This window comes from Haliotis cracherodii, unplaced genomic scaffold (assembly GCF_022045235.1).
Source record: "Haliotis cracherodii isolate W230 unplaced genomic scaffold, xgHalCrac1.p SCAF_23, whole genome shotgun sequence".
Lineage (NCBI taxonomy): Eukaryota > Metazoa > Mollusca > Gastropoda > Lepetellida > Haliotidae > Haliotis > Haliotis cracherodii.
The window spans coordinates 10,526,395-10,551,913 of NW_027266279.1; the positions used below are offsets into that span (position 1 = coordinate 10,526,395).

A 25,519-nucleotide genomic window follows, 5' to 3' on the forward strand; every position below is an offset into this window, starting at 1 on the left:
CCTCTGTTGTTGCTCGACCTTCAACCTACCACCCTTGAAGATTCCGGGGTAGAATAGGTCTTCAGTAACCCATGCTTGCCGTAAAAGGTGACTAACGGGATCGGGTGGTCAGGCTGGCTGACTTGGTTGATGCATGTCATCAAACCTATTTGCGCAGATTGATGCTCATGTTGTCAATCACTGGATTGTCTGGTCCAGACTCGATTATTTACAGACCGTCATATAGCTGGAATATTGCTGAGTGCGGCGTAAAACAACAAACCAACCAACTACCTTGTTTATGACAACAGATGGGACAAATTTGTCCAGTGGAGAAGACGATCTGGTTTAAACGATACCCAAGTCACCATCCCTATGGTTGCTGATTTCCTCTTACATCTTAGACAAGATAATAAGTTCCGCCATGGGACAATTGAAGGCTATAGATCTACAGGCTGGCTGAAGTCAACTATAGACGCAAGCTATATTACCAAGCACAAGATCCTCCTCCTATCCTAGGTTCTATTGATTAGCTCTTGGACACATGTGATAGGACTACATGTATCACAGAGTTACCTGGCGTGACATCACAAATTGGAAGAATTGGGATCGGAAGTGATGTCGTGAACGGAAGTGATGTCATATGTGCCGTCATAACGACCGGAAGTGACGTCATAGAGACAGAAAGTGATGTAATAATGGCTCCAAGGACACCAGAAATGTCATCTTGAAATGACGTCATTTAGAGAGGCTTTAAAGTCATGTCTGATAAGAATGTGACCGGAAATGACGTCAGAACAATCATCAACAAGAACAGTAATATAAAAGTAGTTCAAGCGAAGATATCACATATTGTCTTCACGATTTTCAAGTCTTTCGAGGTGAAGAATGGGAAGACACCTCATTGGGATCTGAAGCAGTCCAAGGATGTTAGAATATCATTCTACTAGATTTACTGTCAACTATACATGGGAGTGTACTTAAGGCAGAACCTGGCAGAACCTGTCTGTTCCCTCTGGTATATTCTTGCAATGATGCAATAGAGGTAGATGATCCGTAAGAATTATCAAAACAATAATTATCATTGTTAATAATTCAAGAATACTACTTCTATTACATCAGAAATACTCCCTCCCACCTCCCAAATCATCTATCTCTCGTGATTGATGTTTGACAAGAAGTGAGGATTTTCCTGCCTTTGCACATGGAAAAGGTTGTCCAAAGTGCTATTAAGGATACAACTAATAACACTGAAGAAGACTTCTGTTGAAAATCTGAAAGTTTAGTTTTAGTGTGATTGCAGCCAAAATACAGGATTGATGGCAATGATGGAATAGAGGTAGTATTCTTAGAATTAATAACAATAACTATTGTTTTGATGTTCCTATTAATTTGTTTTTTTCAAATATGAAAACAAACACTGTTTATTTCTCAGTATGTTTTAATATATACACTTTTTACATATCAACAAATTTCTTTAATTTAAGAAAACTTGCAAAACTGGGGGGCACGGGTGTCCCAGTCGTCTAAGGCGCCACGATTCGCTGTGCAGAGTTGCATCCCTTGGGCACGCCAGAAACCTATGATTGTGGGTTCGAATCCCAGTTCGCCCCACTTATGTTTCTAGGTTTGTCAGCACCATACCTGTGCTCGTGGGTTTCATCGAAGTGGTAAACGTCTTTGACCTGCATCACTTCGGGCTTTCCTCCCATATTAAGCTGACACGCCGTGATATAACTGGAATACTGTTAAAAGCGACGTTAAACCCAGCTCACTCACTCACTCCATATTCAAACCCATCATGTATTTCTCGGTGAATTCAACCATAACTATGTTACACTGTTTGAAACTAAAACCTTGAGTATGACAGATTAACTATAGTCACATGAAAAAATAGGGTGTTCTCTAACTTCTTTTGAGTAGTATACTTCACTCGATCATAGAGATGTTCTCACATTTCCGTGTCGAGCACATCACAACAATACAACCTGGTCATAATTTAACAAGCGTCACAATAAACAATACAATATTGTTCATACTGGTTCATACACTTGTTCATACTAATACCAAGTTCGTTCGTATATAATGTACAAAATAGACATTCAATATTGCACTTACATCTGATACATAAATAACAATATGCAACATTTGGATTCAAATTGGAATGATTGCACACTCAGCATATAAACAATTAATCAAAAACGGGATTCTGAAATTAAATTACAATAATTAATTCCATTTACAAATTCAGTAATCCCCTTCTTCCTTCTTTGGTTTGAATTTATTATCCACGAAATTAAATACATGATCAATAATAATTGGACACAACCATTAAGAATTATCTAAGAGGGTGCCATGACATTCAACCCAACTCACTCACTCACTATTGCAAGCAGATGTAGTAAAATCTAAATATTTTAAAAATTTGTTTACTTATTCGGCATTACTCCTTTAGGCATCCTTAGACATAGTAATGCAGGACGTAAAAAAGCTACAAAACTTATAGTTACACGATATATGATCAGTTTAATTATTTCAGAATTTTCCTAGTTAATAGCTACATAGATGCAATTTTTTTCATAAAATAGAATGAAGTCCAACATAAAAAGTAAATATTAATTATTATTACACTAATAGTTTCTTTGTCTACAATAACACCACCACTGAAATGTCTGCAATGATTTGTTTATTAAACTTATTGTACCAGGTAACAAAAACTGAAACTAAAATTTACCAAAATGTGAATCCAACTCGACCAAATTGATCCCAAATAAATTCCTCAGGACCTGGTAAGCGACACTGACTCTGGCCCTGATTTTATTTCATTTATTTCCAAACTTTGATGACTCCGTCTCGTGATCCTGTGATGACGAGACACTGTGATGACTGACAGATGTTGACGTCGCTGATGATGTCGTGATGGCCGGTGGGAGGAGCTTCAGGAACACGTCTCGGGATGTCGTCTGAGTTGGCTTGCTTCTTTGTACAAACTTCCTGAATCACCTCCGTACCGTCTATCAGCTGAGACCTGCAGAAAAACAAGCAACATATATTAAACTTTCACATTTCACCTGAACCGTTTCATCTTAAAACATTGGGCAAGGCAACCATTACTGCCTTTAGCTTTAAGAGATGTTGGGAAAGTCTACCACTACAATGTGTAACTTTTGGAGATGTTGTGTAAGTCTACCCATCCATCCTGTAGCTAAAGGAGACGTTTGGCAGTCTACCTCTCCAAACTATAGCTATAAGAGACACTGAGCAAGTCTACCTCTCCTACCTGTAGCTATAGGAGACGTTGGGCAAGTCTACTGCTCCATGACTCATGATGGATGAGTTTGTAGGGTATGTCATTGGGCAAGGCAGCCATTACTACCTTTAGCTTTAAGAGATGTTGGGCAAGTCTACCACTCATACCTGTAGCTATAGGAGACGTTGGGCAAGTCTACTGCTCCATGACTCATGATGAATGAGTTGGCAGGGTATGTCATTGGGCAAGGCAGCCATTACTACCTTTAGCTTTAAGAGATGTTGGGCAAGTCTACCACTCATACCTGTAGCTATAGGAGACGTTGGGCAAGTCTACTGCTCCATGACTCATGATGAATGAGTTGGCAGGGTATGTCATTGGGAAAGGCAGCCATTACTACCTTTAGCTTTAAGAGATGTTGGGCAAGTCTACCTCTCCTACCTGTAGCTATAGGAGACGTTGGGCAAGTCTACTGCTCCATGACTCATGATGAATGAGTTGGCAGGGTATGTCAGGTCCCAGAATCTGACTCTCATGTCCGAGCCTCCCGTCAACAGGAACAGTTTGGTGTCTGTGGCTGCGATGTGCATCCCATGCACGGCATGATTGTTGTTCTGTAAATAGACAATATTTCATTATCTGCTGGAAAACAGCGAAGTTTACCCTGTCCTTTACCTGTGTGACAAAGGGATGGTGGGGGTGGTGGCTGCATCTACCTGTGTCTACCTGTGCTGCCCCTACCTGTGTCACAGAGAGGGGGGAGCTGGACCTACCTGTGTCACAGAGAGGGGGGAGCTGCACCTACCTGTGTCACAGAGAGGGGGGAGCTGCACCTACCTGTGTCACAGAGAGGGGGGAGCTGCACCTACCTGTGTCACAGAGAGGGGGGAGCTGGACCTACCTGTGTCACAGAGAGGGGGGAGTTGCACCTACCTGTGTCACAGAGAGCGGGGAGTTGCACCTACCTGTGTCACAGAGAGGGGGGGAGCTGCACCTACCTGTGTCACAGAGAGATGGAGCTGGACCTACCTGTGTCACAGAGAGGGGGGAGTTGCACCTACCTGTGTCACAGAGAGGGGGGAGTTGCACCTACCTGTGTCACAGAGAGAGAGGAGTTGCACCTACCTGTGTCACAGAGAGGGGGGAGCTGCACCTACCTGTGTCACAGAGAGGGGGGAGCTGCACCTATCTGTGTCACAGAAGGGGGGAGTTGCACCTACCTGTGTCACAGAGAGAGAGGAGTTGCACCTACCTGTGTCACAGAGAGGGGGGAGCTGCACCTACCTGTGTCACAGAGAGGGGGGAGCTGCACCTATCTGTGTCACAGAAGGGGGGAGTTGCACCTACCTGTGTCACAGAGAGATGGAGCTGGACCTACCTGTGTCACAGAGAGGGGGGAGTTGCACCTACCTGTGTCACAGAGAGCGGGGAGTTGCACCTACCTGTGTCACAGAGAGGGGGGGAGCTGCACCTACCTGTGTCACAGAGAGGGGGGAGCTGCACCTACCTGTGTCACAGAGAGGGGGGAGTTGCACCTACCTGTGTCACAGAGAGGGAGGAGCTGCACCTACCTGTGTCACAGAGAGGGGGGAGCTGCACCTACCTGTGTCACAGAGAGGGGGGAGTTGCACCTACCTGTGTCACAGAGAGGGAGGAGCTGCACCTATCTGTGTCACAGAGAGGGGGGGAGCTGCACCTACCGGTGTCACAGAGAGGGAGGAGCTGCACCTACCTGTGTCACAGAGAGGGGGGAGCTGCACCTACCGGTGTCACAGAGAGGGGAGGAGCTGCACTTACCTGTGTCACAGAGAGGGGAGGAGCTGCACCTACCTGTGTCACAGAGAGGGGGGGAGCTGCACTGGCCCACAGAGACTTCTGTCTGGCGCCCGTCTCAACATCCCACATGGACACTTCGTTGTTCCACTGGAAAGCTGACACGATCCACGGCTGATCCTTGGGATGCATGATCAGCTTCCGAACACGTGCATCTGCAAATTGAACATGGTGTCCTTAATTGCATGTTTAAGTCATATTTCATGGATCAGTCAGTAATCTGAAACTTTGATTTGCAAGAAATATAGATATCACAGGCTGAATTGTACACACCAAAACTTGTAAAATGATGATTGTTATCAAGAGGTATTGACATGAGGTAGGTAACTTCACTTTAAAACAAAAGTGATTAATTTTGGTGCATTTCCTTCCAAAATAACCAAAAAGACTGCAGTAGAGAGTCTTAATATCATCCATTTTTAACTAAGTCTTGTATTTTTGTGGTATTATGCTACACATGACGGCAGCCTGTAAATTATTGATTCTTGAGCAAACATTGGGGTTAACTATCCTGTGTCTTACTGGCAGGGTGGGGTGATGGATTAACTATCCTGTGTCTTACTGGCAGGGTTGGTGATGGTGTTGATGGGTGAACTCTCCTGTGTCTTACTGGCAGGGTGGGGTGATGGGTTAACTATCCTGTGTCTTACTGGCAGGGTGGGGTGATGGGTTAACTCTCCTGTGTCTTACTGGCAGGAGGGGGTGATGGGTTAACTATCCCATGTCTTACTGGCAGGGTGGGGTGATGAGTTAACTATCCTGTGTCTTACTGGCAGGGTTGGTGATGGTGTTGATGGGTGAACTCTCCTGTGTCTTACTGGCAGGGTGGGGTGATGGGTTAACTATCCTGTGTCTTACTGGCAGGGTGGGGTGATGGGTTAACTCTCCTGTGTCTTACTGGCAGGAGGGGGTGATGGGTTAACTATCCCATGTCTTACTGGCAGGGTGGGTGATGGGTTAACTATCCTGTGTCTTACTGGCAGGAGGGGGTGATGGGTTAACTATCCCATGTCTTACTGGCAGGGTGGGGTGATGGGTTAACTATCCTGTGTCTTACTGGCAGGGTGGGGTGATGAGTTAACTATCCTGTGTCTTACTGGCAGGGTGGGGTGATGGGTTAACTATCCTGTGTCTTACTGGCAGGGTGGGGGTGATGGGTTAACTATCCTGTGTCTTACTGGCAGGAGGGGGTGATGGGTTAACTATCCGTTGTCTTACTGGCAGGGTGGGGTGATGGGTTAACTATCCTGTGTCTTACTGGCAGGGTGGGGTGATGGGTTAACTATCCTGTGTCTTACTGGCAGGAGGGGGTGATGGGTTAACTATCCTGTGTCTTACTGGCAGGTTGGGTGATGGGTTAACTATCCTGTGTCTTACTGGCAGGTTGGGTGATGGGTTAACTATCCGTTGTCTTACTGGCAGGTGGGTGATGGGTTAACTATCCTGTGTCTTACTGGCAGGGTGGGGTGATGGGTTAACTATCCTGTGTCTTACTGGCAGGAGGGGGTGATGGGTTAACTATCCTGTGTCTTACTGGCAGGTTGGGTGATGGGTTAACTATCCTGTGTCTTACTGGCAGGGTGGGGTGATGGGTTAACTATCCTGTGTCTTACTGGCAGGAGGGGGTGATGGATTAACTATCCCATGTCTTACTGGCAGGGTGGGGTGATGGGTTAACTATCCGTTGTCTTACTGGCAGGGTGGGGTGATGGGTTAACTATCCTGTGTCTTACTGGCAGGAGGGGGTGATGGGTTAACTATCCGTTGTCTTACTGGCAGGGTGGGGTGATGGGTTAACTATCCTGTGTCTTACTGGCAGGAGGGGGTGATGGGTTAACTATCCTGTGTCTTACTGGCAGGAGGGGGTGATGGGTTAACTATCCTGTGTCTTACTGGCAGGAGGGGGTGATGGGTCAACTATCCTGTGTCTTACTGGCAGGAGGGGGTGATGGGTTAACTATCCTGTGTCTTACTGGCAGGGTGGGGTGATGGGTTAACTATCCTGTGTCTTACTGGCAGGAGGCGGTGATGGGTTAACTATCCGTTGTCTTACTGGCAGGGTGGGGTGATGGGTTAACTATCCTGTGTCTTACTGGCAGGGTGGGGTGATGGGTTAACTATCCTGTGTCTTACTGGCAGGAGGGGGTGATGGGTTAACTATCCTGTGTCTTACTGGCAGGAGGGGGTGATGGGTCAACTATCCTGTGTCTTACTGGCAGGAGGGGGTGATGGGTTAACTATCCTGTGTCTTACTGGCAGGAGGGGGTGATGGGTCAACTATCCTGTGTCTTACTGGCAGGGTGGGGTGATGGGTTAACTATCCTGTGTCTTACTGGCAGGGTGGGGTGATGGGTTAACTATCCTGTGTCTTACTGGCAGGCTGGGGTGATGGGTTAACTATCCTGTGTCTTACTGGCAGGTTGGGTGATGGGTTAACTATCCTGTGTCTTACTGGCAGGGTGGGGTGATGGGTTAACTATCCGGCGTCTTACTGGCAGGGTGGGGTGATGGGTCAACTATCCCATGTCTTACTGGCAGATGGGGGTGATGGGTTAACTATCCTGTGTCTTACTGGCAGGTGGGGTGATGGGTTAACTATCCTGTGTCTTACTGGCAGGTTGGGTGATGGGTTAACTATCCTGTGTCTTACTGGCAGGAGGGGGTGGTGGGTTAACTATCCTGTGTCTTACTGGCAGGCTGGGGTGATGGGTTAACTATCCTGTGTCTTACTGGCAGGGTGGGGTGATGGGTCAACTATCCTGTGTCTTACTGGCAGGAGGGGGTGATGGGTTAACTATCCTGTGTCTTACTGGCAGGGTGGGTGATGGTGTTGATGGGCAGCTGGAACCTCATATCCCAGCACACCTGGGCTCCACTGCTGGTCCCCAGGGCCAGCCAACACTGGGTGTGATTCACGGCAAAGCTGGTGATGAGGCCATCACGGGGGTTGTTCTTCAGCTCCCATACATTCCGGTTAGCTCGAAGGTCCCAACCAATCAGGTGGCCATTCACTGTTGCATACGCCAACACTGACTGAGCCCCTGAAATGGAGTGTTAATGAATTAACCATAATGATGATGTCACGCTATTGTTGTTGCAGTTGGTTCTGAGCCATGAATTCACTGGCCAGTCTGAAGGTTCATCTTAACATGTAAAAGTGACCAGAGGTCATTATGCAACATTAGGCTTAAAAAAAGAAGAGGAATTGATTCTCAGGCAATGGATTTTGAAAATATAGTGCGGGCGGGCGGTGTCATTTTTTGGGGGGGAGGGTGTTATTGAAACTAGTACGTAACCAAATAAAGAATTGTGTACAATCAACCTGGAAAATTGCCTCCCATCATAAATGTATTCCTTGAGGAATAAAATACTGGAATACAGTATTTGACAACCTTTAGAAATATTTAAGGATTTAAAAAAAAAAAAAAATTAAAATGGAAATAAAAACGAAATGTGCACCAAACTTTATGATGATGCGGGTGGTGCCTGAGAACCAAGACTAATATTTTTTTAGCCTTATAGAGAAATGATATATCATCCATATCATGGTCTAAGTCAGTGAAATCATTCAGATTTCAACAGATTCGAGTGATTTCTCCATTACATATGATAATACAAGACAGCAACTGGCCTTTAATAATTACAAACATGAAAGGCGAAATTTGAGTAGAAAATGTTTCCCAACACTGCTTAAAATCTTAGAAAAAGAAGCATGAGAAGCAACGTATTGTAACAAGCCTTACCTGTATCAAAGTGAGTAAGGTCGACCACATGACCATGTTTGGCGATGTCCACGTTGATCTGTTCCTCTGGTTGGACTCTGTCGGTTGTTATCCTGAAGGAATGAGAAGTTTGTCAGTACATTTGCTACTTGGGCTGGGTTGAGTTTATTAACCAGGTACCTGACCCCCTATTACCCCGGCCGCGTCATACCAAAAGATGTTAAAAGATGGTACTTGTTGTTACCCTGTCTGGCGCTCGGCATTGAGGGGCTAAAACAAGGACTGGTGCAATAATCTTGGACGTGACATTAAACCCAATTTTCACCTCACTAACTGGGATACCCATCCCAGCCCTCGTCATTACATCACCCAGGATAATTACAGGTGTTCCTCCCGCACTGTTGTACAGCAGGCCTCAAAGTTTAAATTTTTACCAAGTAGCCATATGGCTACAAGTATTTTTTTCCAGGTAGCCAGTGGTAAAATCAAGAAGTCAAGCCAATATTGTAGGTAGCCAAAAGCATTTGAAATTATCTTTTATCAAATAACTATTATAATATATATATTTATATATATTGATGGAGTTTTCAAAGAATATCATAGATTAAATATTACCTTTAGTTATGAAAATCCATTTTTTTAATATAACACATATAATAGGCCTAGCTGAAAACAATAGGGCAATATGTTCATCCTATAAATGATGTGAAATATGATCAACCATGGCAGGATACTGAACTTCACATTTGGAAGCCAAACTTGGGATTTCAATGTTCATCTCAAGACGATATGGATGAAACTTACTTGTTGACGTGTATCGTGCCATTGTCTGATGCGGAGGCTACAGAGTGAGATGCCTCACAGAACGTCAGGCACTTGATCCTACCACCTGCAAACAGAATGAGAGGGGTGTGGTTCAGTTAGATATCAATACGAAAGATTCTGCTGGAATGACATTGTGTTCCCTGTGAAGTTCAATCTCATTAAAATCAGATCTTAGTTCTCACTACCTCTAAACAAGGATCTGAGGACATCCCATTACTGGTCACGTCAGACTGACCTTGCGCGATCTTTGACTGACCAATGGAATGACCAATCAGAAGGCAGTTTTCTCGTGCTTTATGGCACTAATTTCAAATACGCTTCGAAACATTTTGACAAATTCTCAAATAAAAATTTGAAACCTGAAAAAAAACCACATTCTGGAATGACTAACAGATGGTCTAGATTGTAAGGATTCAGTCGTTAAACCCGTAACTATCGTTCGGAATACCCCATGTTAAAGTTGTCAAGATTGCATGACTAGAAATCACATTCCGACTGTCACTTTCATAATCTGGTAAGCGACACACTGATTGGTCGGATGAAAGGTCGTTCTGACATGACCCCTAATGGGATGTCTTCAGATCTTTGTTTTGCGGTAGCGAGAACTAAGGTCTGATTTTAATGAGATTGCTGTAAAGTTAAGTCACTGTGTATACGTGTGTTCTAATGACATATCTTCACTGAGCTCCAGCTAAGCTGTGTATTTGCATAAAATATGCAAACTAAATTTCCAATGCCGATTCAAAGATGAGTTGCTTGCATACAAATGGGCATGAAAATTGTTACCATATAGTGTCAAATACTATAACATATAATACTATGATATGTTTAGGTAATATTTTTGAAACGTCTTTTATCTACTAACATTAACATTAAATAGGCGAATGCTGAATGTTGAACAGTAAACAATCTATTGTATGCAAAAAACAAAATAATCCATTCCATGCTGGTACAATCAACTGGGTTCTGAAACTTTCTGTCTCAGCAAACATAAATCTCTTGTCACATTCGATCAGCCAATCTCAATAAAATCCGATTTTGTACTCTTGATCCGAGGGCACCTCCATAAGGTGAGGTGAAATGGGGTTTAATGTCGCGTCCAAGATTATTGCACTTATATATAGCGACGTGCATGCACGTGCATGTGTTTGTGTGGCTGCTTGTACTGGTCGGGACTGATGCCGATTTATAGTGCTAGCACTGAGATACCATGCCGCAGTTTAACATGAATACCCCACTCAGACACAGTATACTGACTCCGAGCCGACCAGTCCTTGTTTTAGCCCCTTAATGCCGAGCGCAAGATATGGTAACAACAAGTACCATCTTTTAATGTCTTTTGGTATGACGCGGCTGGGGATCGAACCCCGGACCTTCTGCTCTCCGGCGGACGCTCTACCACTAGACCACGGAGGCGGTGCACCTCCATAAAAGATCAGGCCATGAGGCCGTTACCTGGGGATCTTACCTTGCTTGGTGAGAGTGTGTTTTGACCTGTTGACCACACTCTTCCCCTCTAGCCTAGAGCACTCCCACAGCTTCACCGAGCCGTCGTTAGAACATGTGGCAAAGTAGCTGTGATCATGGCACACCTGGATTCTGCAGGCAAAACAACATCCTTGTTATAACCCAATACAGTCTTATTATTGTAAATTCTACCATGAATTTGGAATTTACTCGATTCTGATTGGTCAATCAGAGGCTATTAAATCACAATAAACCCCCTCTGATTGAAACAGCTGGTTTGACGGCCGCATCACCACGGAAGCAAATATTCATAGAATAGTACTATTTTCAGTCATTTTCCGTAGGCATATTTAAATAATTATATCTACAATTACAGGTTACAAAATGCACAGATGCGGTTACTACAATTTTCAAAGTATGTGTGGCAATACATTTCATGCAGAAAAACAAGACAGAAATCAACAAAGGGAATGTATTTACGTTTTGGAGACAACAGAGAGCTTGGAATTTTGGCGCTTTTCTATATACGACTGACGACATATCTTTTGTTCGGTTCCAAATTCAATTTAGCGGGGTTAAATCTACAGGTAACCTAGCTCTACATTGAAAACACAGTATGTTTATCTCCTAATTCTTTGTTTGTTTTCCAATGCTGCAGTGAGCTATATTCCAGCTGTATTACAGCTGTATCAAGTATTTTGCTTTCTGTAACGCCTATGCTCTACTAGTCCATATTCAGCATCAGAAAATAAAACAAGACGTATATGTTAGGCTGTATTCGCCATGTTTATTGGTAAGCTTGTTACCTGTTGACTGCAGCCCTGTGCTCCTGGAGATGTGCTACCAGCAGACCTCGAGGCTTCCAGTTGTCGGGCGGTGGCCGGCTGTCCCAGGCGATGCCCTCGAGGAGGTCCTTGGTGAGAACATCCACCTTGTACTGCTCCCGACGCTTGTGGACCAGGCCGCGCAGATCCCACTTACATGACGCATATCGAGCTGGAAGTACATTGTGGTTTTGGTTTTGGTTTGTTTTATTTGTTGTTTAACGCTGCACTCAGCAATTCAGATATTGATATTGTGAACGATCCAGGCCATCCACATGCTATCACCCAATTCACCGAGCCATCCATCACAGATTGCTGGGGACCAAATCTACCCCCAAATCTTCACCATCAGCATACATTCCAGGGCCCACTTGCACAAAGCGATCTTACCGCTACAACTATTGTAAGCCTATGTTAAAGATGGGAGTTACAATCATCTTAACGCTAAGATCGCTTTGTGCAAGCGGGCCCAGGAGCATTCAAATTCAGCAAACTTTGAGTGTCTTCAATATATGACACTGTGTTTGCAAAACTGTAGTGCAGGCTTAATAAATCCCCCATTATGACTTGAACCAAATTTGCCATGACTGAAAATCTACCCGAGCCTAGACCCCCTTCAAAGGACAACTTACCATAAAACTGGAACATTTTCTCAAAGTAAACAAAAACATTATCATGACTTGAATATTTGAAATCTGAAATCTGAGATTTCCCATATTCATATAAATGAGTTTTATTGGTTATTCCACTTTAAAAGTGTGTGCCAAACAGATTTGAGTCTACCACCCTGAATGTGGCATTATTTTTAGAATATTTTAGTCTTGGACTGTGGATTACTTGACAAAATGGAACTAGACTTGAGATGCTGCAACAGCGTTAGAAATTGGCACTAGTCCGGTAGTCCTTGCCAAACTGACCGATAGTTAAGGTATCATAAGGACTAGTAGAAATTTGCCATTTTAAAGGGTTTTGCTATATGTTATCATTATAAGGACTAGTGGACTAAAAATGTTAATTTCTACCCCTGGATGCAGACTAGTGGCTTTGTGGCTGTTTTAAAACAGAAAAGTTCATGGATCTAATTTTTTATATGACGTTGATTAGATGTGTCCTCTGGAACATTTAACAACGTTCTGGTGAGGTGAGGTGAAATGGGGTTTAACGTCGCGTCCAAGATTATAGCACTTATATAGCGACGTGCATGCACGTGTGTGTGTGTGTGGCTGCTTGTACTAGTCCGGACTGATGCCGATTTATAGTGCTAGCTCACTGAGATACCATGCCACAGTTTAACATGAATACCCCACTCAGACACAGTATACTGACTCCGAGCCGACCAGTCCTTGTTTTAGCCCCTTAATGCCGAGCGCCAGACAGGGTAACAACAAGTACCATCTTTTAACGTCTTTTGGTATGACGCGGTCGGGGATAGAACCCCGGACCTTCCGCTCTCCGGGCGGACGCTCTACCACTAGACCACGGAGGCTGTCTTAACAACGTTCTGAGCTCACTCTGATGGGACTGCTTGTCGGCCGGCTGCTGGCTTGTGGAGCGCTTCAGGCCTGCTTCCCCACTGGACGAGACATGGGACACGTTCACCATGCTACTGGATGCTGATTGGCTGGACAGCGTTGATGTGGACCGCTTGTCAAAGTCGTATTTGTCCCCCCCAGATTTGGCCTTTGGGGACGAAGAGAGAGATTTGTCTGATTCTGAGGAGCCAAACATCTTCTTCCACTCAGCATTCTGAAAAAATAAATATTGTTAGTGTCTGACCTAAAATGGTGTTCTGATTGTGAATGAATGGTTCTGGTTTAACTTGCTTAAATTTTCTCCAACCAACCCAGACAGTGCAGGGTAACAACAATTATAGCTAAAATGGATAGAATTATCATTCAACCGCCCACAAGTTATCAGAAATGAGTGGGCCACTGTAACTTGATAATGCCTTCATATTGCTTGATGACGGGCCACTATCACGACCGTTGTTAGGTGACGTCATAGGATAGGATAGGTGACGTCATGTTCAATAGTGACGTCATCTGGTTTGTTCTATGACGTTTCAGTATTTGTAAAAGTTGTTTCTTTTTATTTGATAAAAAATTACATCAATTTTAGCTGTAATAATGGTAACACTATTTTTCATGGCACTGTAACACTTTTTTTCATGGCATTATCATTTGCAGAAGACCTCGGTCTTTTCAACTGCCCTCCTTCATCGGTCAGTTAATGGAGAACCTCGGACTTCTGCAAATGATAATGCCATGAAAAATAGTGTTACAGTTACAGTACTAACATCCTTAAGTATATGGGGCCAGGGGATCTAACCATCGACCTTCCATTCTCCGGGTAGATGCTATCTATCCACTACACCACAGAGTCGGTCCAGGAGTAAGACAGACCAAGGGTAATAATCAGGGTAAATCTAAGATTTAAACCCAGGACTGGCAGAGTACCCATATGGGCCTTTGGCATGATGAGCGAACGCTTTAACCACTAGACTACCCCACTGCCCAAAAGGATTCTGACAGGACATAACACGACATCATCCTAAATGATAAAACAAGTTGAAGGAATTACCATGGCAGCTGAAGAATCCTGATGTGCAACTTTCTTTTTTCTCCGCCTGTAATGAAAAATAATGAACATCTGTCATGTGCAACCTTCTATTTTTGGTGCCTGTAATGGCTAAATGAACATCTGTCATGTGCAACCTTCTATTTTCGTCACCTGTAATGGATAAATGAACATTGGTCATGTGCAACCTTCTATTTTCACCATTTGTAATAGACAAATGAACATCTGCCATGTGCAACCTTCTATTTTCAGCATTTGCAATAGACAAATGAACATCTGCCATGTGCAACCTTCTATTTTCACCATTTGTAATAGACAAATGAACATCTGCCATGTGCAACCTTCTATTTTCACCATTTGTAACAGACAAATGAACATCTGCCATGTGCAACCTTCTATTTTCACCATTTGTAATAGACAAATGAACATCTGCCATGTGCAACCTTCTATTTTCAACATTTGTAATAGACAAATGAACATCTGCCATGTGCAACCTTCTATTTTCACCATTTGTAATAGACAAATGAACATCTGTCATGGGCAACCTCCTCTTTTCAACATTTGTAATAGACAAATGAACATCTGTCATGTGCAACCTTCTATTTTCGTCGATAAATGAACATTGGTCATGTGCAACTTTCTACTTTTGTTGCCTGTAATGGATAAATGAATATTGTTCAATACACACTGATCATGATTCGCCAACACTCTCATTTCCTCAAAGTTTCATCTTGTAAGTGTTCCAGTTCTGACAATTTTGTTTTGGTATTTTCTTCAACAGCTGAAACTATCTCTACAACCAAAACTCATGTGAGTCAGTTGGGTTTAACGCCGCTTTAAATAGTATTCCAGTCATATCGCGGCGTTAAAACTCATGTGAAGGACAAGGTAAAATGTGCCCGTCTACTTACGTTCCTGGTGAAGTCTGTCCATCTGTGGTTTGATCCTTGGGCTTGTGTAGGTCCGCATGTCTGCGGGTGAGGAAGCGGCCCGTGTAGGGGACGTGTTGTAAGGCCAGCACCCCTGCCCTCTGGCCTTCCTCGCTGCTGGAGGAGGCTGAGTTCTCTATGGACCTGCAACAGATGGGTAGGAGTGAGTGAGTTGGGTTTAACGCCGCTTTTAACAGTATTCCAGTTATATCACGGCGTGTCAGCTTAGTGTGGGAGGAAAGCCCGAAGTGATGCAGGTCTCAGACGTTTACCACTTCGGTGAAACCCACGAGCAGGGGTATGGTGCTGACAAACCTAGAAACATAATCTGGGGAAACCGAGATTCGAACCCACAATCATAGGTTTCTGGCATGCCCAAGGGACGCAACTCTGCACAGCGAAGTGCGGCGCCTTAGACGACTGGGCCACCTGTGCCCCCTAGATGGGTGGGAGCAGACATCTGTCAGTGTGTGTGTACTCTGATTGGCTTAATATGTATTTAGGCAATTTTTTATTATTTATTTTTGTTTACAGATTTTCAAAGAAATGTTTTGTTGTTAGTTTGGTTATTGTTTAACGACATACTCATACATTTTCAGCTATATGACGGTGGTCTGTATATAATCAAATCTGGGATAGACAATCCAGTGATTGACATCATGAGCATCTATCAACGCAATTTAGATAGAAAATATGCAATCAACCAAGTCACCGAGCCAGACTACCTGATAGTAAAAGACAAGATCTCTCTTGTTTATACAGTATTAGCGTTTGATTCAACAGATGTGGTCTTTTTCGTGTTCATTCTATATTCCTGTGATAATTGATAAAAGTCCAGTAATTGCTAGTCAATGTTTAGCAGTATATAGAGAGGGAAATTATGGCAAATACTCACCCAGCTCTTGATCTATGAAGCTTGGTTATAAAATCTTTCATTGCCTGAAAATAGAACAATTCATTGAGTGTATAGCTTAGGGTAATCTGGTACATCATTTATTCCATTCATGCAGCAGGGTTTGGTATCTTTGTAATATTATATTCTCTTGTAATAAATGAGTGAATGTTGTTTTACGCTGCAGTCACCAATATTTATGCCTATAAATGATAAAAAGTCTTGCCGTGGGAAACTTGTGGTTTGAGCAACAATACATCCCATACAAGTACAATGACACACAATAAGACAAGTCAAACACTGCAATCTCAAATAATATTGTCTGGCTGTTACGACAAGTACGGGATAATGGGACAAAATCTGTCCTGACTGCTCTCATAATAAAGGCTAAAGGGAGACTCAGGGTGCTGTTGCCAGTCTATGTCTCAACCATTCAAGGGCGGTCGGGTAGCCTAGTGGTTAAAGCGTTCGCTCGTCACACCGAAGACCCGGGTTCGATTCCCGACATTGGTACAATGTGTGAAGCCCATTTCTGGTGTCCCTCGTCGTGGTATTGCTGGAATATTGCTAAAAGCGGCATAAAACCATACTCACTCACTCACTCACTCAACCATTCCATTAGTGTCCTGTGTGAAATTCACACATCGTCTCTGTGTAAGGCAAATACACATAATACAATTTGTGGCAGAAGACCAAGAAAATGATGAATCAAACTTGCTGGGAAAGCCACTTGGCCAGGGTCAAGTCCCCCTTTAATCCCTAAACATTACCAACTCCGAAAGTCGTGAATCACGTCATGATCAACTTGACGCATGATGCTCACTCACCAGCAGTTTTGTCTCATGAGTCTCAGTCATGCCCAGTGATGTCAGTTTGCGGAAAACCTACAAGATACACAAATTGAAGCACATCATTATAACTGTAAGAACTGGCCTCCTAACCTCTTTCATCACCATATACCATGGCAAAGTAAGGCATCAAAACCAAATGTAGTGGGTAAGTAATAGGACAAACAAGAAAATATAGAGAGAAATTTGGAGATTAATACCAGTGGAAACTAGCCATGAAAGTTGTAATAGTTGTACCCTATTTGATGTAATAAGTGCCCAGGGCGCTCTCAAAATTAGAAATAGAGGGCTCTTATTAGAATATTATTTTGGTGGAAAAAACAGTTGAAAGATAAATTTCATGGTTTAGACTAAAATGTTTATACACGACAGATATATTTTTCCAGAATTTAATTGCCCATAATTAAGGGTTCATATAACACACGAGTATGTATTATACATGAATAAAAAAATCTTGTGTACATTGATTAATCGGAAGGGGTGCTAATTGGGATTGTTCATAGCCAATATATTAGCAAATATCGCCATGGGCGCTTATTACGTCCGATACGGTATTAATCCTAGAGCTGGAATTTCTTCAATACATGTCTCTTTACCTAACTCAACCACACAGTCCAGAAACAAAATAAATAACATAAGAACAAAGGAAGTATGGGTAAATTCAGGGTTTTTTTTGCACAAATTGTAGCAACATTTAGGAAATACAATGATTCTAGGATGCTAAAATTTTTCAATAATTCCTGTTTACTTGTTTTGCCTGTTTGTCATGCTTATGAAGATAGTAGCGAGAATGTTCTGTACCTGAGCCAAGTTTTCCTCCAGTTCGGGGTAGCCTGGTCTGTGGCCGGACCTGCTGATGCTACGGATGTACTTCCTGTTGTTGAGGGTTTCAAACATAGCATCAATGGATGTGGATCTCAGCACGTAGTCAAACACTGTTCGTGGGATGGGTTCATCTAGTGCATTCAGCACTATAGGCTAGAAAGGAATTGTAATTATCAAACAGTTGTTTTGTTCAAAAACCCAGACTGGCAAAAAAGTTCTATTGTAATTTTATATTTACAGAAACAGTGGTATCAGGCTATCAGTAATTTTTATGTTTGGAAGAGGTAATAATATAATCAAGGATGTGATTAACACTTTTCATGTATATTTCAAAATACTGCTCTGGCTACCAGCAACAAATCATTTGAGGTGGTGGGGTGAGGTGAAATGGGGTTTAACGTCGCGTCCAAGATTATTGCACTTATATAGTGACGTGCATGCACGTGTATGTGTGTTAGGCTGCTTGTACTAGTCCGGACTGATGCCGATTTATAGTGCTAGCACACTGAGATACCATGCCGCAGTTTAACATGAATACCCCACTCAGACACAGTATACTGACTCCGAGCTGACCAGTCGTTGTTTTAGCCCCTTAATGCCGAGCGCCAGACAGGGTAACAACAAGTACCATCTTTAACATCTTTTGGTATGACGCGGCTGGGGATCAAACCCCGGACCTTCCGCTCTCCGGGCGGACGCTCTACCACTAGACCACGGAGGCGGTACAAAACATTTGAAGCTGGGTGAGACACAGATGATGCAGGTTGTGATGAAGTCAGTGTTACCTCCTTATCCAGCTGGAGCACCTGTTGTTTAAGGAAGGGCTCCACCTGCGGGAGGAGGTTACAGTGGAGGTCCGCAATGTTCATGATCCGAGCCACCGCCGCAACAAATCCGACTGCACCCTGCCGGATCCAGATGCCCTGACGAAAAGTATTGACATGTATTGCTTTTTGTTTACACTAAATCTGGGAAAGTGAGTGAGTGAGTTGTGTTTAACGCCGCTTTTAACAGTATTCCAGTCATATCACAGCGTGTCAGCTTAATGTGGGAGTAAAGCCCCAAGAGATGCACGTTTACCATGAGCACGAGTATGGTGCTGACAAACCCAGAAACATAATCGGGGTGAAGCGGGATTCGAACCAACAATCATAGGTTTCTTGCATGCCCAAGGGATGCAACTCTGCATAGCGAATCACGTCGCCTTACACGACTGGGACCCCTGTGCCCCCAAATCTGAGAGAGACAAACCAGTAAATGACATTAGAAGCAACTTCAACATCGTCTTTGAAACATTGTACATGCAATTGACAAAGTCACCAATTCTGGCAACGTGATGGAATTTTTTCAAAAATAGATATTTAATAACTGCTTACGACAAGCAAAGGAGTGATTGGACTATTCTAATAAGGTCTCATATGATGACATTAAAGGACAAAATTCTAGAAACTGCGTATTACAACTATCACTCGAGACACTTGAACCTGGTGAGACATTACTGTGTTATGTGATAGGGTAACTGAAATCCTCTTACCGGGTGAGCAAGGAAGGGGACTATCTCCTGAACAAACTCCTGCAGCATGGGCTTCTGTAGCAGACCGAGCTCTGACAGAGACTTGATGGCCCCCAGCGTCTTGTGCACAACATACTCCTCTGGGTCACTCAGGCCCTGTGGGCAAAATCATCAGATAGTAGGGTGGGGATATCATCAGATAGTCACATAGCAAGGTGGGGAATATCATCAGATAGTCAGATGGCAAGGTGGAGAATATCATCAGATAGTCACATAGCAAGGTGGAGAATATCATCAGATAGTCACATAGCAAGGTGGAGAATATCATCAGATAGTCACATAGCAAGGTGGAGAATATCATCAGATAGTAGGGTGGGGATATCATCAGATAGTCACATAGCAAGGTGGGGAATATCATCAGATAGTAGGGTGGGGATATCATCAGATAGTCACATAGCAAGGTGGGGATATCATCAGATAGTAGGGTGGGGATATCATCAGATAGTCACATAGCAAGGTGGGGAATATCATCAGATAGTAGGGTGGGGATATCATCAGATAGTCACATAGCAAGGTGGGGATATCATCAGATAGTAGGGTGGGGATATCATAAGATAGTCACATAGCAAGGTGGGGAATATCATCAGATAGTAGGGTGGGGATATCATCAGATAGTCACATAGCAAGGTGGGGAATATCATCAGATATTTATATAGCTAAAATGGATAGAATTATCATTAAACTGCCCGCATGTTATCAGAAATGAGCGGGCCACTGTAACTTGATAATGCCCTCATATTGCTTGACAACGGGCCACTATCACCCCCCTTGTTAGGGGATAGGGAAAGGTGACGTCATGTTCAATAGTGACGTCATCTGGTTTGTTCCATGACGTTTCCATTTTCGTAAAAGGGGGTCAGTGAAATCTGTGTTTATAGCAGTAAATGTTTCAAAACCTATATTGTTGTGTATTTATATTTGATAACAAATTCTATCCATTTTAGCTATAATAATGGTAACGCTATTTTTCAGGGCATTATCATTTGCAGAAGCCCTCATTCTTTTCAACTGCACTCCTTCATCGGCCAGTTAATGGAAGACCTCGGGCTTCTGCAAATGATATGCCCTGGTAAAATAGCATTACCCTTATAGTCACATAACAGGGTGAGGAGTCTTGCTTCACATTGCCTTGAAAAGTATTTCAGTTATATCATGGTGCATCACGTTGATGTGGGGATGCAAGTCTTAGATGTTTACCACTTTGGTGAAACCCACGAGCAACACCACTCTGCAGCATCAATATCATCAGATAGCCATATAGCAAGGTGGAATATATCATCAAATTAACAGAGCATGCTAGAGTGTAGATATGCAAAGCAATCAGGCTTGCCAGTGTACTGACCATCAGACCATCACTGTACAAGGCCTACCTGTTCTAACAGAGGTTTCAGGATAGATGAACTCTGCCAGCCCACATACGCCGCCACGCCCACAATATTTTCAAAGAACGACCCTCGTAGCTTCCAGTCATACTGAAAAAAATATCATGACCACAAAATATAGCAAACTGTTACAATATTCAAAAGTCATGTTTCTATAATATATATCTGAGTCTCTTTGTACATAACTCATACGCATATGCTTCTCAATCTCTTCAACACTGTCTAGTCTTGCTGTTGTACTGGTTGTTGGTTTGATATACTACTCAAAAGAAGTTAAAGAACACCCGGTTCTTTCATTTTACTCGGTTAACCTGTCTTGGCATATGAAAACATTGGCTGTTCTTTCACTTCTTAGTAGTACATATACTGATGGAAAGAAAAGAGAACAGATAGTTTTGTAAGAATGTTGACATGATATTGTTGACATGAGTGAATGTGAGTGAATGAATGTTGTTTAGTGCCACAGTAAGCAATATCCCGGCTGAATTATTTCGACAAGTGATGTAACAGGTCAAACATTGTAGCCACTTGATAAACATTTTAGTTGACTTCCATTAGTGAGGAGGGATTTGGACCTAGATTCCTCACAAGGTCTTTGGAGATGTAGCGCAAGGACGATCGTAACTCCTATACTTTAATGTAAGCTTTTGATAGTCATAGACCATTTTGTGGAATGGAACCCTGGAGGTTTTTGAATGAGTGAGTCAATAAGCATGGTTTTACGCTGCTTTCAGCAATATTCCAACAATATCACAGAGGGAAACACCAGAAATGGGCTTCAAACATTGTGCCAATGTTGGAAATCGAACCCGGTTCTTCGGCATGATGAGCTAAATGACTTTCTCACGAGGATTTCCTGGACCCCTTGACAATACAGTTACATCCTGACAGTTCACTGCATGTCTCAATTGGATGATGAAGCATCTGTTACTGAAAGCAGTTGTTAAATATCTGTTTGCTTATAGTCCACCAGCTTCCATATCTGTTGTACATAAAATACTCACTTTGTCATTCAGAAATGTGATCATGTGAGAAAGCAGGACATCATTTGCTGAAAACAATCAAAAGCAACAATTTATTATCTATAAAATTGATTGAAAATCATTTTTATCTCATATTTTATGAGACAAAACTGAGCATGATCTGTTAAGATACATTCATGGTGCAGTTCTCCCTGGAATATTGTCTTATGCTGCTATACGCTGTCATGTCATAACACCTTTTATTACCCACTGGGTTAGAAATACCCGAGTTAATAAAAATTTTATGTGCACCAGTGCAGATATCACTTCTCCCACACTAGGGCATTGGTTTTGTCATCCAGATGGCATTGTTGTCGTCATTTGAATCTCAATGTGACGGAATGACATCACACAAGATATGACGTCACAGCTGAAGATTGTTGACGTCACCGAAAATACACGACCCGTGAAGATTCCGGGGTAGAATAGGTCTTCAGCAACCCATGCTTGTCGTAAAAGGCGACTAACAGGATCGGGTGGTCAGGCTCGCTGACTTGGTTGATGCATGTCTTTGGTCCGAATTGGATGCTCATGATGTCAATCACTGGATTGTCTGGTCCAGACTCGATTATTTACAGACCGCTGTCATATTGCTGAGTGCGGCGTAAAACAACAAACCAACCAACCAACACAAATATTCCCCACTGCCACAGATATGACGGCATTATCCACAGTTCTATAGCAAAGAGTCATGGCATGCTCGAGTTAGACAATGGGAATGGCCATGGCAAAGCCCTACCTTTCTGTCGGCCAAAGAAGACACAAAGTCTGGTGATGCCTGACTGCAGTAGTGTCTGCTTGACCAGGTTGTCTGGGTCACTCAGCAGAGTGACCACCTTCTGTTGTATCATCTCCTGCAGCGTCTGAAGCTCCACGTCGTAGCTTGACTCCAGCTGAAATATTAATTACCTTATTGGACTTTGGACAGAAATGAAAAGTTTTATGTCTGCTCGTATGGTTTCGTGTTCATTGCAAAACTCTACCCGTCTACCTTCACGGTGCAGACAAACCACATCCCCTATTTTTGTATATTTTCACATTATTATTATCATTATTTATTATTATTATTATCATTACCCGGGTATGATGATGATGATGATGATGATGATGATGATGATGTTGTTGTTGTTTTTGTTGTTATTATTATTATTATTCACAGTGAAGTAATGATTACATGCATCTCTGGAGTATAACATATCATTATTGCATGAAATCAAATCATTCGTTTAAAAAGAACTAAACTTGAAAATTAAATTCTTAGTTAGTTTGAATTTTGAGATGGTCCCTCACCATGTACTGGGAGTCTTCAGAGTCCTCCTGTATGTCGATCTCAGACAGCTCCTGCAGTTGGGTCATCTCCAAAACTCTGCAGACAATTAATGAAATAACATATGCAGTGGTGTGGAATCATGATATATTTTTTAAAATTTGTGTTCAGAATAACTTGATACAATTGTGCAATATCTTTTCAGTGAAATCACAATCTCAATGAAAATGCCATCAACTGTGTAAATGTAAGACGCATGTACAAGATTTTGTCATGCAAGGTCCCAAGCAGTTTTTTGCTTGTCATGAGAGACAACCCACTTGGACCAAGTGGCCAGGCTCTTTGAAATGTCTGATAGTGTGTCACCAGTGGCTATCGTTTACTGGTTTGCCAATCCATGCTCAATTATTTACAAGCTACTGTGAAATAGATGGAATACTGCCGACTATGGTGTTAAACAACACTCATTTGACCAAGAACTTGTAGTATTGTTATAAGTGCCCTACTTCATCATTACAATATACTGGGGTGAGGGTGAGGTGAAATGCACTGCACTTATGTAGCTATGCACATGCTCATGTCCTTGATTAAGCCTGTTAATGCCGAGCGACAGGCAGGGTAACAACAAGTACCATCTTTGAGCATCTTTTGGTATGAAGCAACTGAGGATTGAACCCCCAACCTTCCACTCTCCGGGTGAACGCCCAATCATCTGGCCACGGGGGCATTCTACTATACTGGGACATATCCTTTTTTATAGATATTAACTCTACACTTACCTGAGAGCTGTTTCTGCCAGGTGAGCTATGTTTTCAGCATACGCTGCTCTGACCAGGGCAACTTCATCATGAACGAGATGGGTCTGTCAATACACAATGAGTAATGCTGATTGAACAATTTTATTTTACTTCCATTTAAATGGCAAGTTATTGGGGATGATAATGACTCAGTTAATATGAAACCAAACCAATCTTATTTCCTCGATAAGTAAAGTAAAAAATTTGCAAGATTCATAAACAATACACTAATTACATACAAGAAAAAGCAAAAACAAGCACGGATAATTTTTCAGATATACCAGTTCATAAATGGCATTGATTTAATGAAAGTTGTACTCCATATTACACAGACATAATAGCAAAGTTTCTTTTATCATATGTATCCACATTTCCCTAAAAATCGGTTTAGAAAAGGTCCTCCCCTGGCTACACTTGTAAGAAGCGACTAACATGATTGGATGGTCAGGCTCGCTGACTTAGTTGATTCATGTCATCTTATCCCAAAGCGTAGATCGATGCTCATCATGTCAATCACTCAATTGGCACGTCCAGACTTGATTATTTACAGACAGCAGTCTCGAGTATTACAGCATTAAACAACAAACAAAACCTCACATGAAACCGTTTCGCCAGAATTGTATATCTCTTATACATCTCAACATAGTTATGTCATAAGTGTGTACTTACAAGATTAGGGAAAATATACTCTGGAAAGACGTTGGAGTCACTGAAAAATATTCAAAGTTTGCATCTTCAGTATAACAGTCTGCGACGGTGGCCAATATTCTCAAATAAGAGTCTAGTAAAATTTTGTTCAGTCTAGTAAGCCCAGCTAGAAATTGTCTAATAATAATATCAGAATCTACAGAAAATGATCTTTATTTTATATATATAGTCAAATTCAGTTTAGTAGACTCAATAGATTTGTTTTCCACAAATTACTTCCTTTCTGTTAATGTACTTGTGTAAGTGGTGTTGTTCCATGTTAATGAATCACCTTGCTACTGTCTGAGTGAGTGAGTGAGGTTTAACGCGGCTTTTAAAAGTATTCCAGTTATATCGCGGCGTGTCAGCTTAATGTGGGAGGAAGGCCCGAAGTGATGCAGGTCTCAGACGTTTACCACTTCGGCGAAATCCACGAACATAGGTATGGTGCTGACAAACCTAGAAACATAATCGGGGCAAACTAGGATTCGAACCCACAATCATAGGTATCTGGCGTGCCCAAGGGACGCAACTCTGCACAGCGAATCGCCGCGCCTTAGACGACTGGGCCACGCTTCTCAGCCTGCAGTGCTATTGTATGTTATTACTCTGAATTGTATGAACCTAAGTCATCAGATGCATGACAATATTGTAGAAGCATCAAACAAACAGGGCTGAAAGGTTGAGTAATTGTCAGGTGGAACAAGCATAGACTTTTGAGATCCTTCTGACAACTTTTCAGCACTAGTGTATTCAGACATTCTGAACATATAAGACATTTAGACTACATATCATTCTGAATGAACTGACCTGCGAAGAT

At 42.6% G+C, this 25,519-nt stretch overlaps 1 protein-coding gene across 1 annotated transcript in view; it reads right to left on the reverse strand.

Annotated features, from left to right (window-relative positions):
- Positions 1 to 1,415: 1,415 nt before the first annotated feature.
- The window catches only part of LOC139471726 (phosphoinositide 3-kinase regulatory subunit 4-like), a 35,267-nt gene continuing 11,163 nt past the window's right edge, over positions 1,416 to 25,519 (reverse strand). The window contains exons 13-34 of the mRNA XM_071254207.1: positions 24,682 to 24,721; positions 23,995 to 24,077; positions 23,239 to 23,314; positions 22,688 to 22,841; positions 21,931 to 21,977; positions 20,915 to 21,016; positions 19,506 to 19,640; positions 18,757 to 18,894; positions 17,948 to 18,124; positions 17,126 to 17,182; positions 16,302 to 16,345; positions 15,389 to 15,550; positions 14,481 to 14,526; positions 13,412 to 13,646; positions 11,883 to 12,072; positions 11,078 to 11,208; positions 9,589 to 9,673; positions 8,806 to 8,897; positions 7,873 to 8,103; positions 5,060 to 5,217; positions 3,671 to 3,843; positions 1,416 to 3,007 (exon numbers count right to left, since the gene is read on the reverse strand). Coding sequence (XP_071110308.1) covers positions 2,806 to 3,007; positions 3,671 to 3,843; positions 5,060 to 5,217; positions 7,873 to 8,103; positions 8,806 to 8,897; positions 9,589 to 9,673; positions 11,078 to 11,208; positions 11,883 to 12,072; positions 13,412 to 13,646; positions 14,481 to 14,526; positions 15,389 to 15,550; positions 16,302 to 16,345; positions 17,126 to 17,182; positions 17,948 to 18,124; positions 18,757 to 18,894; positions 19,506 to 19,640; positions 20,915 to 21,016; positions 21,931 to 21,977; positions 22,688 to 22,841; positions 23,239 to 23,314; positions 23,995 to 24,077; positions 24,682 to 24,721 — 2,758 coding nt within the window. The 3' untranslated portion in view covers positions 1,416 to 2,805. The remainder of the gene's footprint in view (positions 3,008 to 3,670; positions 3,844 to 5,059; positions 5,218 to 7,872; positions 8,104 to 8,805; positions 8,898 to 9,588; positions 9,674 to 11,077; positions 11,209 to 11,882; positions 12,073 to 13,411; positions 13,647 to 14,480; positions 14,527 to 15,388; positions 15,551 to 16,301; positions 16,346 to 17,125; positions 17,183 to 17,947; positions 18,125 to 18,756; positions 18,895 to 19,505; positions 19,641 to 20,914; positions 21,017 to 21,930; positions 21,978 to 22,687; positions 22,842 to 23,238; positions 23,315 to 23,994; positions 24,078 to 24,681; positions 24,722 to 25,519) is intronic.